Source organism: Erythrolamprus reginae, chromosome 5, assembly GCF_031021105.1.
Source record: "Erythrolamprus reginae isolate rEryReg1 chromosome 5, rEryReg1.hap1, whole genome shotgun sequence".
In the NCBI taxonomy this organism is placed as follows: Eukaryota; Metazoa; Chordata; class Lepidosauria; order Squamata; family Dipsadidae; genus Erythrolamprus; species Erythrolamprus reginae.
In genome coordinates this window covers 35,477,324-35,492,737 of record NC_091954.1, presented here as the reverse complement: position 1 = coordinate 35,492,737, position 15,414 = coordinate 35,477,324, and the positions used below count along the sequence as shown (strand labels likewise).

Here is a 15,414-nt window from a genome sequence, read left to right as displayed (position 1 = left end):
TAATCTCAATATTCTGAACAATGTGGATTATTTTAATACTATAATCTTTATTTGAGTTAAGATCTTTTAGTGGCCAAAATAGCAATAGTCCCATATTTAGCATCCATAGATTCGGAAAAGCTTTTGATTCCTTTTAGGGGGGAAACATTCATAATGGTGAAACCATCCAAAGATCTCAGTAAGGAATTAGCATGATTACTGGATTAATTATGTTGTCTGGTAGGGGAAAAGGAAAAGATAGGGACTGAAACAGAATGGTATAACCTTGGGGGGAAGGGGTGTCATAACCAGTGGATTCTTAACAGCAGCTCTCAGCAATTTAACCTTTAGTAGGTTGGCAGAATTTCATTCTCCCAGTCTTGGGCTAGTTTTCTATCATAATAATCTAAGAGACAAATTTTCTCTCCCCTTTCTCCATGATTTTGCCACAGCTGTTATTCAATTAACAATGTTAACTAAATGCTGTTACTTGCCAGTACAGACATATCAAAACTATTGTGCACTGTTGCAGTTTTGGTGTTGTTTTTCTTTGTTTACTTCATTATGTTGGACTATGTAGCAGTAAAAACATGCACACAACAGTGCAGTATTAACAATATAATGGAACATCAAAATTATAAGAAATAAATGTGTAATGTGTAAATGTGTAAAGGCAAACGTTTTCATGCACTAGAACCCAACTTATCAAGTTCAATGCAAGATTCTTTCTGTGCCATTGTAATGGACAAGCCTAGAAGAATTTGAGAATAAAGGAGAACTGAATAACCACTAATCTGGAGCATACAGTGATCTGAAATGATTTAGCGGGTGGATTCCATGCCAATATTTTCTCTTTCCTCAATTATGCCAAAGTGAAGCTTGAAGACAAGATCACAGACTTGTTAAGTTGCTCCAAGCAACCATCTCCCTCCACCCCACCTACACACCCGAAAGCCGAAACTCTGAAACTGAGCTTGTGAGCTAGTGGAACTCAATATATTGTTCCTTTACATGTTGCTCCTTCTGGCAGTGGAATAAAGACTCTGCGGAATGATAAATGTGCTATTAAATTGCTTGGAATTGTTAGTCTATAATTGCCCCGCCTTACAATTTTGTATTAGTTGAGAACTCTGGATTTTGTTCATTAGGTTGTCTATGCAGCCCTTGCACAGAGAATTTCCCCGGTGATTTACAAAAGCAATATAGACTTTGATCTTTCCTTTCTGAAAAGACTCTTGAGAGAGCTGCACAGGGCTGGCCGCTGGCCAGAGAACACAGCCCAGCTCCCTTCTTACCCCTGTTCAACTGTTGGCATAGCTGCTTGAAGTCAAAAACAGAGTTGTCAGCGGAGCTAGACAGAAATATTAGTTTCACGCTCTTTGTAGAAAACTAAAACAGGAATCCTGTTTTTAACGGTGCTCACTCTCACCTGCAGATATCCCTGCAGATTATTCATATGGTGGTAGAAATAAATATTAATTGGATTATTTATTCAGTGCTAGGCAGCCAGCCAGCTAATGTTAAGTTCAGCCGTGCCTAATTAATCAGGAAGATACAATCACTGCATAGATCAGAAGGTGTTGTGTTTAATGCTCAAGATTTATTTTTTTTAAAAAAGAGGTCATACAATTCTTATAAAAATCCTAGCTGGGATGGCAGACAGAGGAGTGCTGTGGGCTCTTGGACATCTTGCAGTCATTTGAAGATTTAGTGGCAGCTGGGAGAATGCCAAGTTTTGACATTCCAAATGCTTTCATATGACAGATAGAGGGCTTCATTGTGGGTCAAAGTGACCCAGCTTTGCAGCGAATGCTGGGAAGAATTAAATTTCATTGGCTTGAAGACCATAGTAGCAAAAATAAATACATGCATAAATCATGCCATGGTGGAAAAATGAAGCAACTAAAGTTTCTAGAGGGAAAAGATCCCCACTGTACTTCTCTTGTGGGTGTCAGATGATCCCTAAATCATCTTCATCTCTCCTTGCCGAGAAGAGTTGGAAGCCTTTTCTGACCAGTTACATTTGGACTTACACCCTTTTAAATGAAACAAATATAGCAACTTGATGAAAGTTTTATTATGGATTCGCCTAAATATAACCAACAATTTCTACCAAGGATCGGAAAACAATTAATACTGGAATATCATGGGTTGAAAGCACACGGCAATTGAAAGTTCCTAATATTATTTTTTTATGTTAAATATTGTGATGAGTCAGTTTGATCAAACGGTTAAGGCCCTGAACAGAGATTAGTGAGATCAAAGTTCTAAGCCTTCCTTTTGATTTGGAAGTCAAGCGGGTGATATGGAGTCAGTCATAGTAGGTAGAAAGCAATGGCAAACCACAATGGAAATTTCTCTTATAACACTACATGGAGTAAGAAAATATTTAACACTGCAGTGTCAGAGCTCTCAAAATATGACTTGGGATTGATTGTTTTTTTAAAAAAAAGTGCATTCTTCAAAGTTTGGTAGTGATGGAGGGAAAGGAAGGGAAAGACAGAAAAGATAGAACTCTGCATTTTTAATGCAGTATCTTCTTGTTTTACGTGCTTATGAACCATCAAGTTGGTGTTGCCGAATATTTGATAGAGTTTCTTCAGGATTATTCATCCCCAAACTTGCCCCTCAGGCCTCTCAAAGGTGGATTGAGTTCATCCATTTTGCTAAAGGTCATAGACTATAGACTATTCAACAGAGTCTGTTGCATAATGTGTCTAAAATTTTGTATTTTGAACTTGGTCATTTGTGCCTTGAGTGAGAACTCTGATTTGTTTTTGTAGTTTTGTAGTTCTTTGTAGTTTTGGCTATCCATGGTATTATTCTCAAAATTCTTCTCCAACATAAAAATTCAAATGCATCAGTACCTTTTTCTATCCTTTCTTCTTCTTCTGAGCCATGGTAGCACAGTTGTTAGAGTGCAGTACTGTAGGCTATTTCTGCTGCCTGTTGGCTGCCTGCAATTTGGCAGTTCAAATCTCACCAGCTCACAGTTGACTCAGTCTTCCATCCTTCCGACGTGGATAAAATGAGGAACCGAATTGTTGGAGGCTGACTTTAAAATGGAATAGAGGGCTATAAAGCACTGTAAAATGCTATATAAGTCTAAGTGCTATTGCTATTGAACACCCAACCATAGGAGAAAGAGTGGCAGAGGTACAGTTAGAAGATCGATTAGCCAATGTACTCACAAATGGACTGAGTCCAACCTTCTTGAGTTCCTTAGGTGCTTATCAAATTGTAAGCAGATGCTGTTAGTAGAGAATATTCCTGTGCATGGGGTATTTGACAATACATCAGTTTAATTGGAACTTCTGTTGTAAATGAAGAGTCTACAGGCAGGAGATATCTTGTGGGAAAGCACTCCAGGACAAAGCGTAGCACCCCCTTTTATTGTCCTCAAGTTACATACCATTGTCATTGTTGTGGTTAGCTCTGGCCCAGCTCCTGCCCCAAGGAATGTGCAGGTGGATGTGGGGGAGACATCCACATGCCGCAGGCCTGTTTTGCTCCCGATGGAATCTGCCGATGAAGCCTCCTTTGACCAAGGAAGCATGAGTGACAGGGAAGAGGGGAGTTTGGCAGACAGCCCAGGAGGAGATCAATCATCTGTATCATCCCTAGATTCTGAACAAGAATTAATGACACATCCACGCATGTGTAGAGTGATGCATAGGAGACAACAACTGAAGGATTATTACAAGAGAAAATGAGGCCACCTGTGGTTGGGGGTGGGGCTCCAGTAATTAGGGCTGCTGCTATAAATAGCAGCGTGTGGGTTTGGCCGTTGTGAAAAAGTATCTGATCGCAGTTCTTCAGGAATCGTGTGTTGCTGTTTTCTGGACTTTGTTGATTTTTCACGCCTTTGAAACCACAGCAGAGCAACGTGTATGTGTGTGTGTCTCACTTCGTTGAAGGAAGAAGGGGTGTGAAGTTTCTTCACAGCTGCTAGCTAAGTACTTAATGACTGCTTAAGGGAAATTGTACAACTACCCGGTTGTTTTGGGACGAGTGCTCTTTACAATACAAAAAGAGTGTTAGTTAATTTTATTTTGTGATAAAGAACATTGTTTTGAATTTTCAAATGTGTGTGTGTCTGCAATTTGTACCCTTGAATTTTCAGGAGGCTCCTACCAGAGAGCCTGGCAGAACAGTAATCAAGTTACATCTCATTGGATGTTTGGAAATATTTTTACAGAAGCTCATTGGCAGCTTCATGATCATCTCGTGGTCAGTGAGTGATGAATTCATGTCATTGCCTAAGGTCCATTGCCTACGTGCAATTATGGGCATCTCTCTCCAGAGTTGATTACAATCAAAGAGGAAGTCTGCTCTTTTTAGGGAAAGGGGAATGTGTGGAATGTCACGTCAATGTAGTTGTTGATCTGGTGCCTATCACAGAATGTCACGTCAGCCAGTGTGGTTTGCCAACAATGGCCTAGTGCCCTTCTAGGTGGCAGGTGCATAAGATCAATTCTGGAACTGATCTTACATACCTGGCACCAACTTTGGCATTGTTAGAGTGTCACAAAGAAATCCATTCCCTACAGTCTTTGCAGGCATAGATGTCTCACAGCATCTGAATATTTTTTACAAGGCCATTTTTGCTATCTCACCACTTTTTGGCATATTTATTGACTCTGGGTTCACAGTTGCTCCTAAAAGTGGAAATTATCCACCATTGTAGTGCCTTCATTATTATTTTTAAGACTGACTGATTCTAAGTGCAGATTATTGATGTATTTTCTCCTGATTTTAAAACCATTCAACCCAGCATTCCTCAATAGGTATTAAGCATTTAAATTGAATAAATCATGTGAGAGTATCTGATAAATTTGTTTTCCTACTTGAAGTTAATTTGATTTCCATCTTTGAATGTTCCTATCCTGTGTGGGTTTTTCCTGAAGACAATGAGATATTTCAGAAATTAGTTTCTTGAATATATTGCACAAATCAACATGGTTGACACAAATGAATTACTTCATCTAATCAATGAACTACATACTGACTTATTTTTATTTATTTATTTATCACATTTTGGGAGTGGCCATCTCCCTCAGAGATTTATGGAATTGGTTGGGGTTCTTTCTTTCTCAATTATCTAGTGTGTATCAGCAATAAGTCTACGGAGAGGGGCGGCATACAAATCAATCAATCAATCAATCAATCAATCAAATAAATAAATAAAGTCTTTTATTCCTTGATATTTCCAAAACCAGTCTGACCACTTAGCATTTTTTTACTTTCATTTAATCTGCTTTAGATGATCCTAAGCATTATTTTGGTAGCATTTGACATTAAGGATGTTGTATAAGCATGCAGGATGTCTTCTCCTTTCTTTGGTATGCAGATTGAGCTTTTCCAAACTGTTCACATCTATGTCGTGTTCCACTTTTGATGGCCTAGCTTAGTTACAATTTTTATTCGTCATATTTTTGTAGATATTGTATTTATTTCTGTAGCTTTTTATCTTGATAATGACCAGAATTATGACCTACTGTACTTCATCTTCTAATATTATAGATTCTTATAAATAACAAATATTTTTCAAGGTAATTTGGATGTTGACTTCCATATTGCATAGAATTTCAATATACTCCTTCCATTTTGGTTGATCTGTGAATCAATTACAATTTGTGCATGATCATCCTTTATTGTACCAATCTGAAGTTAGAACCTCCTCCTGATTCAAAAGTGCTTTTTCAAAAGGAAACTGGAGTGTTTTTTCTTTGAGGAAGATGTTTTGCTTCTCGTCCAAGAAGTTTCATCAATTCTGGCTGAATGGTGGAGTTGGATTAGTTCTGAAGGATGGTGTGGAATCTCCACAGATACTTAACCTTCTGAATAAAAGCTTCTTTTGGAAAACTGTCTGTTTCCATCTTCAATGTCATTTTAATACTGCAAAATTGCTGTATCATTCAACCAATCCCTGAAATTCTTTAGGCTCCTCACACAGAATTTTTTCTTGCCTTTGGCTTCTCTTTTCTTCTTGACAATTTCCACAATATGTTCTGACATCTAGATTGGTTTCTTCAGTTTCCAGCTTTGGCACTCTAGACTATAAATTCTGCCTACATTTTCCTCTTACTATTTCCAGTTTGGATATTCTGTCCTCCAACCACAAGCTGCACATCTGTTCTGTTGAATTCAGATTGAATTTAACAATTTGGTAACCTTTCCATTTTCTGCAGCAATGCTGGAGTCTAATGTTGGATAATTGTCATATTAAAGAGTTTAGATATTATTTGAACATTGATTGCATTTTTGTCAAGAATGGTGTTTGCTGCTAACAGATCTCCCAAATCAATAGATTTTAGCAGACACAACCATGCACATGAAACCATTATAAAGCTGATAAGTTGTATAAAACAAAGTATTTGCAGAAAAAGGAACAAGTAATAAGATTTATTTGTCCAAGCTACTGACATAGACAAATTCCCCAAGAAAGCAGCAAAAGGAGCCATAGTGGTATAATGATTAGAAGGCAGTATTGCAGGCAAACATTGCTCATAGCCAGAAGTTCGATCCTGACCAGCCCAAAGTTGACACAGCCTTCTATCCTTCTGTGATCAATAATAGGAGGACCCAGATCGTTTGGGGGGGGGGGATACGTTGACACTGTAAATTACTGAGCCTACAATACTGCATTCTAGCCACTGTGCCACCACAGCTCCCAGTCCAACTTTATAATCAAAATATATTCATGAAAAGAATATCATGGAAATAATGCTTGGCTCTAGTCTGTGATACTTGGAAGAGATCATGATAACAACTTTGAAAATGAATCTCGGGTTTTAAGAACCATTTTGGCTATTAGCTATCACTCCTGAAGGTAAGAAATAAAATAAAAGCTAGAGCATTTACTATAGTTTGGTTACACTCATTTTTATGTTAAAAACTGCTTAGTTTATTTTAAATTTTGTATAAAAAACAATATGGTATTAGTAATGGGAAGATGCATAACTTAAAAATATTACAACTACTTTCTCATTGTGCCAAAGTGATTTGTTTTTAATCAAGTAACATATCCAAATTTGTTATTATTAAGCATTCAGTCTTCTTGTTTAAATTGGTGTTACAAACACATAATAGCCAAATCTATCAATCTGGTATCATATACATGCAATTTAAAACTTACAGTTGGTCCATTAAATCTAGATAAATTTAACATAGTAAGATAGCAGCCTTTGCATTCTTATACAATCAATTCTGTTCAGTTGTAAAAATCTTGAACATTTAACACTGGAAACCCTCTAAAAATAAATCTTTATCTACAAATGGTATTATCAAAAACATATTGGCCCATGGGCAATTATTTACATGATCTTAAATTAATAATTTATTCTGAAAAGGGAATCTAAAATAATATTTAATATATCTTTAAAACATTGTTTCAATTTGTCTCAGATAAATAAGTTACATTTTGTTATTAATTAAAAACAAGCTTAACTGATAATGAAGAATACAATTTCCATATTGCACTTTCCAGTGGAATATAGTGCATATGAGCTATATCAATTGTGAGCAATAATAATTTACTCTGAACCTCACCTTCCCAGTGCAAACAATTTGAGGTGATAGAGATTAATTCTTGATGTTGCCTCACTTAGATTAGATGACTGTATAGCATCATATATTTGATAGTTCTGACAAGTTTCTATCAAATATTGCAAAGATTAAGACTTTTATACAAAATTTCTATAAGAAAGACTAAACCTATTTCTATACAGAAAAAAGAATGCACTCCTTAAAAAACAACAACAGTTCACGCAGTTCTAAGTAAGACTGTCACAGTATTGAGAGATTGAAACATAAGAAGCTTTAAAGGCACAGTAGAAAGCAGGTGCTACATCCGCTGTGCTTTTTAAAAGTTGTTTTATTCTAAACCAAAGCCTTCTGCATTTGAAATCCCAATTGTCAATTTTTGCTTCAGTTCCTTTTTTGTCTTGTATGGAGGCAGGCAGAGCTGGTTGAAGCAAGTATGGGCAATAGGTAACCTAAAATAAGCAAAAGAAGATGTGCATATTAAATATGAAATAATTTAGAAGACTATCTTAAAATGTGGCTCTGATCCACATGGGACATGTGCAAATATGTATGCTGTACTGCAAACAAGATGGCTCTATTCATTTGAATTCAAAGTGACCCACTCCATCACAACAAAGGAAGAATGCTCATAGAACAGAAATAGAATTTCTTTACCAGCAACTGACAGATCTGAAGTATACAATGTTTAGCAGCTCAGTATAATTTTACTTCAATCCTTCTGAGACTGGGGAATAGCTAAATATTATGATGGATCTCCTAATCATGGCAAATTGCAATGGGGAGAAAAGGACAAGATGTGCATGATTTCATCAGTGTGCAGTCCTGAGACTTTTACACTTGCATCAGGCAACAGGATACCTGTACAATCATGACATTTATGGGATAACCTGCCCATGTCAACGTGTTGGCATCATCACATTTACTGAGATGCTGATGACCCAAATTTTGATTAGTGAATTAGTAAATCTGACCTGGGGCCTGAGCCAAAGAAGCAACAATTTACTTTTAGATGTCCAGGTAGAAAGTAAGCAAGCAACTCTTTCAATGACTCATTCACTGGCTTACATGCATTAATTTCATTCTGTAATGTCTGATTACAAGCCAGAATAACAACAGTATAAGTCAAAGTTTTTACCAGTTTGTGGATGCTTCACTCTTTGAAATTTTAAAACTAAGGTCTCCCATTCCTCCTACGGGTACTCTGTCACTTCCTGTAGCAAAATGTAGGAGCTTTTTTTGAAGTTCAAGAGGAAATTCGAGCACTACTTCCCAGAAATTCCTGAATTTTATACAAAACACTGTTAGTTCTAACTCAAAATCAGTTTCTATATTTTTGATTAAAGAGTTGCAAAAAAGAAATACCGGATAGTAAGATCAGTTTTCTGATAGCCATCATACTGTGTGTGTTTCTGGAGAGCATGCATATCCAACTCAGGACTGCCACATACCAGAATTTCAACTTCTTCAGGACGAAGCAACTGCAAAATAAAATGGATTGTATAAACTGATAAATATTTTTTCTTTGTAATATTTGAGGTTTCTTAATCTTTCATTTCAGGCTTAACAAAAGGAAATATTACAGGAAAAATAAAGAAAAGATAGATATTATCAGCAAAAATTATTATTAAATTCAGGTTCAGGCTAAATGTAAAATTTCATGACACTGGACTTAAATTCAGATAATATGAATAAAGTAATTATTAATTAAACAATATTTATCAAATTCAAAGTTGCTTATAATCAAAATTTCTTCAGTGCAATTTTATCAGTAGCTTTACACTCCAATATGCTAGATTTAAACTACTGGTAACTTAGTTACACTCACTGCTAAAGACTTAAATACAATCTTATGTTTCTTAGTTATAGAAATTGATTATAATTACTAATCACCAATTTGTTTCCTTTGGCAATTATTCTGGTTAGAGCAAGAGTAAGTAACACCATCTACATTGAAAAAAATCATACTTTACAAAATGGCAAGCCTTTTCATTTTTCTCGTGTAAGCATATCTTTCTTACAGCAATAATTTAACCAGGTTTTCCTAAGACGAATATTCCACTACAAACTACTGTATACTAACTTCCCAGTCTCTCAGAACTTCAGAACCAAATTGTAAGTACCTTTTGGAGGTGCACTGGGGAATATCTTTTCTAGCTTTGAATAGTAGCTAAACAACCTGTCATAAGTCAAGAACTATATGTATGTATTTTCCAAAATATACCACCTTTCTGTTCAATATTTTTTTATCCTTACCATCAATGCATAGGAAGCACAGACACTGTGAAATCCATAATAAAATGCAGCAAACTGTTTGTAGATTGATTTATTGAGAAGAAAATCTACATAAAGCTGCACATACTCTGAAAAAGAAATAGATTTTCTTTTAGTCACTATTAATTACATCTGTTTAATGCTGTGGTTTTGAAACTGTAAGAGTCAGTATTTAAAATTAGTACATTGTTATCAAATGTAATTTTGAAAACAGCTCAAATTAAATCAAATTATTTCTGTATTATATTATACTATACCTTTTCTATTTTCATTAGTAACTGGTATTTTATCACCACCAGACTTTAAGTCATAAGACTTTATGACACCAAATTCCTCTTGAAAAACCTGATAAGACAAGATATTCTAGTTAGATGCAGTGATAGACTAAAAGTGGAAAACCCCATTGGAAATTAAATTTGCTAATTATTATGGCCAATGTTCTTTTCCCTTTCAATATTGCTGAGATTAAAAGCAGTAAGAGGACATCAAGCATAGTGTCTCTTGAGCCCCTAAGAAAAAGTAGGATATAAATATAATACAGGTACCGTATTTTCCGGCGTATAAGACGACTGGGCGTATAAGACGACCCCCTAGCTTTTCCAGTTAAAATATAGAATTTGAGATATACTCGCCGTATAAAACTACCCCTCTTTTTTTTTTTGCATTGTCTCTTTGCATGATTTCTTCAAGCAAAGCCAAATTCTTTCACTTCCTTTGCCAGCACAGGGAAGTTTAGTTAAACCTTCTCTGCCTCAGTTTGCAAACTCTCTTTCATCTGCGCTTCTATTTCTACTAGTTTTTCTCATCATTCCTATCATCCTTTTCCTCCCACTTAGGACTGTATGACTGTAACTTGTTGCTTGTATCCTAAGATTTTTATTAATATTGATTGTTTCTTCATTGCTTATTTGATCCCTATGACAATCATTAAGTGTTGTACACATGATTCTTGACAAATGTATCTTTTTCTTTTATGTACGCTGAGAGCATATGCACCAATGCAAATTCCTTGTGTGTCCAATCACACTTGGCCAATAAACTATTCTATTATATTCTATTCATGAGCGGGCGGCTGTCTGGTTTCAATGCGAAAGCGCCGCTCGGAGAAAACGACCACGAAGCGCGCAGGGGAGACTAAGATTGTCCCCGGTTTTGGTACGCGTTCCTTCAGCTACGCTACACATAGACGGGCGAACACCTTTCCAAAGCGCAGGTTGAGAGGCGACGAGGACCAGTGGGGGCGAAACTTCAAGCGGTTCAGAGACAGGCGGAGGAAGAGAGAGTGAGAGGAAGAGTGGGAGAGAGGGACGGAGAGAAAGAGATGCTCCTCCGTTCCTTTGGGGATCCGGCTAAAGTCATCCTTGGATTTCCGGCAGGCAGCTCTGCCCTTTCCCCCCCCCTTCCCCGGGAGAAGCCGCAGGCGAAGCGCGGGATAGCGCGGGGCTTACAGGTAGGCGGTGAAGGGCCTGAGGCCGGCGGGCACGGAGCCCAGTGCCCCTTCGGAGCAGTCGGTGGAGAGCGCCACGCCGTCCTCCTCGCAGTGGAAGAGCGGTGGGCAGAGGAGTGTCACCCGCGGCGGCAGCGCCCAAGCCAGAGTGCCGCAGAGCGCCAGGACCAGCCAGCCAGGCAAAAGGCCGCCCGGCCGACCACCCGCAGCTGGCCGCCGCTTGGCCCTCTCCCTCGGCCCGGGCGGTGTGCGGGAAGGCTCCCCCGGGGCTCTGGCGGCCGGCTGTACCTTCCGAAGCTCCCGTGCGCGTCTTGGCCGGCGGCGGCGGGAAGAGGAGGCATGGCTGGATGGTCGCGGTTATTGGGTTTCAGGCGGGCTGGGCTGGGCTGGGAGGTGAAGGCACGCGGGGAGGAGCGCGCAGGGGAGACGTAAGATTGTCCCCAGTTTTGGTACGTGTTCCTTCAGCTCTCTTCCCGCCGGGCAAGAGGCAAAGGCGGCGGCGGGAGTAGTGGAGGCGAGGCGGAGAAGAAAGAAGCGGCGGATAGCTGCAGCAAGGGCTCGTTATGCCGGCTACCCCCCGCAGTTCCTGCCGCCGGGCGTGGCGCTCAACCCCAGCAAAGCCGGCGGCGGGAGCGACGGCAAAGCGGCACGGTCCAGCCCTCTAGCCAGCGCCTCGCCAGCTATCCGCTGCTTCTTTCTTCTCCGCCTCGCCTCCACTACTCCCGCCGCCGCCTTTGCCTCTTGCCCGGCGGGGAGAGCAAAGGCGGCGGCGGGAGTAGCGTAGGCGAGGCAGAGAAGAAAAAAGCGGCGGATAGCTGGCGAGGCGCCGGCTAGAGGGCTGGACTTCGCCGCTTTGCTGCCGCTCCCACCGCCGGCTTTGCTGGGGTTGAGCGCCACGCCCGGCGGCAGGAACTGCGGGGGGTAGCCGGCGTACGCTCCGGCTAACGAGCCCTTGCCGCGGCTATCCGCCACTTCTTTCTTCTCCGCCTCGCCTCCGCTACTCCCGCCGCCACCTTTGCTCTCCCCGCCGGGCAAGAGGCAAAGGCGGCGGTGGGAGTAGCGGAGGCGAGGCGGAGAAGAAAGAAGCGGCGGATAGCTGCAGCAAGGGCTCGTTATGCCGGCTACCCCCCGCAGTTCCTGCCGCCGGGCGTGGCGCTCAACCCCAGCAAAGCCGGCGGTGGGAGCAGCAGCAAAGCGGCGAAGTCCAGCCCTCTAGCCGGCGCCTCGCCAGCTATCCGCCGCTTCTTTCTTCTCCGCCTCGCCTCCGCTACTCCCGGCGCCGCCTTTGCTCTCCCCGCCGGGCAAGAGGCCGGGCGAGCAGGCCGAGGCGCTGGAACAGCGGGCAGGTGGCGCTCGGCACCCGGAATCCCGTCTTCTCGCCACCGCCCGAGCTCCCTCCGGAGCCTGGAATCAGTATCCGGCGTATAAGACGACCCCCCACTGTGGAAAAGATTTTCAGGGGTTAAAAAGTTGTCTTATACGCCGGAAAATACGGTAGTCCTTGATTTACAACCACAATTGAGCCCCCATATTTCCATTGCTAAGCAAGACAGTTATTAAATGAGTTTTGTCCCATTTTACAATCTTTCTTGCCATAGCTGTTACGTAAATCTCTGCAGTTGTTAAGTTAGTAACATTCAGTGAATCTGGCTTCCCCGCTGATTTTGCTTGTCAGGAGGTTAAAAAGAGGATCACATGACCTCTGGAAGCATTATAAGTACAGTGGTACCTTAAGATACGAACTTAATTGGTGCCAGGGGGAGGTTCGTAAGACGAAAGGTTCGTAAGACGAAACATTGTTTCCCATAGGAAACAATGTAAAGTCAATTAATCCGTGCAACCAAAAAACCCCCCGCAAAAAAACGGCTTTCCGGCTGTTTTAAAAGGTGACAGCCGGCCTGGGGGGCTTCTCAGCACCCCCCCAACCCGGGTTCGGGGTTCGGGGGGGTGCTGGCAAGCCCCCCAGGCCGGCTGCGACCTTTTAAAACACCCGCGCCGCTTCGCAGCTGTCTCCTGAATCAGAACGCGGAAGTTTGGCTTTAGCGTTCGGCTTCAGGAGACAGCTGCGAAGCGGCGCAGGTGTTTTAAAAGGTGCCAGCACTCCCCCGAACCCGGCGGGAGGTGAAGCATTGGGGTGGGGGGGCTGTCAGGACACCCCCCACCCCAGCACTTTGCATCCCGCTGGCTAAGAGCAATCGGGCAGCAGCTTCTGCCGGACATGAGGGCTGGGGGCTGCCTGGCTTTGTGTTTTTGGCTGGGGGGAGGAGGGAGTTAGGAAGGTCCTACTTCTCCCCCCCAGCCAAAACCCCAAAGCATGTTTGCTGCCCTACGATTTAGCCAGGACAGGAGCGAAGTGACGTGGAGGAATGGGGAGCTGAAACCGGGCGGTTTCAGCTCCCCATTCCTCCACGTCACTTCGCTCCTGTCCTGGCTAAATCGTGGGGCAGCCAAAACCCCAAAGCATGTTTGCCGCCCTACGATTTAGCCAGGACAGGAGTGAAGTGACGTGGAGGAATGGGGAGCTGAAACCGGGCGGTTTCAGCTCCCCATTCCTCCACGTCACTTCGCTCCTGTCCTGGCTAAATCGTGGGGCAGCCAAAACCCCAAAGCATGTTTGCTGCCCTACGATTTAGCCAGGACAGGAGCGAAGTGACGTGGAGGAATGGGGAGCTGAAACCGCCCGCTTTCAGCTCCCCATTCCTCCACGTCACTTTGCTCCTGTCCTGGCTAAATCGTGGGGCAGCCAAAACCCCAAAGCATGTTTGCATCACCGCGGCTCCTGGCTCGGTTTCCCTCGCCGCCGCAGGCAACAGGGGCTGCGATTTTCCGGGCGGCCAGGCTCAGCGGATCAAGCCGTGCCTCCCGTATCAAGCCGCGCCTCCCGTCACTGAGCCTCGCCGGCTTGGGTTCCCTCGCCGCCGCAGGCAACAGGGGCTGCGATTTTCCGGGCGGCCAGGCTCAGCGGATCAAGCCGCGCCTCCCGTATCAAGCCGCGCCTCCCGTCACTGAGCCTCGCCGGCTTGGGCTCCCTCGCCGCCGCAGGCAACAGGGGCTGCAATTTTCCGGGCGGCCAGGCTCAGCGGATCAAGCCGCGCCTCCCGTATCAAGCCGCGCCTCCTGTCACTGAGCCTCGCCGGCTTGGGTTCCCTCGCCGCCACAGGCAACAGGGGCTGCGATTTTCCGGGCGGCCAGGCTCAGCGGATCAAGCCGCGCCTCCCGTCACTGAGCCTCGCCAGCTTGGGCTCCCTCGCCGCCACAGGCAACAGGGGCTGCGATTTTCCGGGCGGCCAGGCTCAGCGGATCAAGCCGCGCCTCCCGGATCAAGCTGCGCCTCCCGTCACTGAGCCTCGCCGGCCCGTGCTGCCTGCGGCTGCGAGGGAAGCCGAGCCAGGAGCCGCGGTGATGCTGCTCTCGGCTTGGCTTCCCTCGCCGCCGCAGGCAACAGGGGCTGCGATTTTCCGGGCTGGCGAGGCTCAGTGACAGAAGGCCTGGGAGGCGCGGCTTGATCCGCTGAGCCTGGCCGACCCGAAAGATCGCAAGGCACGTTGCCTGCGGCGGCGAGGGAAACCAAGCCGGGAGTAGCGGCGACGCTGCTCCAGTTGCCTGGTCCTCTCCTGCCTCCCACACTGATGTTCCCCGCTGCGTCGGGCGCCGCCAGCCCCGAGTCGGACGCACCCTCGCCGCCACGCCCAGCCTCTGCCCGCCCCGTCCTAGCCGGATCCTGAGCCGGGCCCGCTCGGTCACGCCTCGCCCGCCGCCCGCCCGATCCTGCACCTCCTGCTTCCCCCCCCAAGCCAAAAATACAAAGGCGGTCTGCCACCGCCCGCGGAGCAATGGGAAGCTGAAGCCGCTGGTGATTTCAGACTCCGTTTGCTCCATGCTGCTCCGCCCTGCCTGTCATGCGGCGGCAGACTGTCTTTGTGTTTTTCGCTGAGGGGGGAGCAGGAGGACCTTCCTGACTCCCTTCCCCAGCGCCGGACCTCCTGCCTTCCCTCCCAGCCAAAAACCCAAAGCGGTGACAGCCGGGCTGCGGGGCTTCCCAGCAGCCTCCGGAATGCCGAACCCGGAAGTTCGGGTTTGGCGTTCGTAAGATGAAAAACGTTCGTAAGAAGAGGCAAAAATTTTCTGAACCCTGGGTTCGTATCACGGGTTGTTCATAAGACGAGGGG

The 15,414-nt window shown here is 44.1% G+C and overlaps 1 protein-coding gene across 2 annotated transcripts in view; it reads right to left on the bottom strand.

Annotated features, from left to right (window-relative positions):
* Nucleotides 1-6,962: 6,962 nt before the first annotated feature.
* Nucleotides 6,963-15,414, bottom strand: part of HECTD2 (HECT domain E3 ubiquitin protein ligase 2) — a 74,052-nt gene continuing 65,600 nt past the window's right edge. The window contains exons 17-21 of one of the 2 annotated variants that reach the window (XM_070752357.1): nucleotides 10,056-10,143; nucleotides 9,781-9,887; nucleotides 8,890-9,005; nucleotides 8,663-8,806; nucleotides 6,963-7,976 (exon numbers count right to left, since the gene is read on the bottom strand). In XM_070752357.1, the coding sequence (XP_070608458.1) occupies nucleotides 7,856-7,976; nucleotides 8,663-8,806; nucleotides 8,890-9,005; nucleotides 9,781-9,887; nucleotides 10,056-10,143 (576 nt within the window). In that variant the 3' untranslated portion in view covers nucleotides 6,963-7,855. The remainder of the gene's footprint in view (nucleotides 7,977-8,662; nucleotides 8,807-8,889; nucleotides 9,006-9,780; nucleotides 9,888-10,055; nucleotides 10,144-15,414) is intronic. The other variant, XM_070752358.1, reaches the window with a different exon arrangement.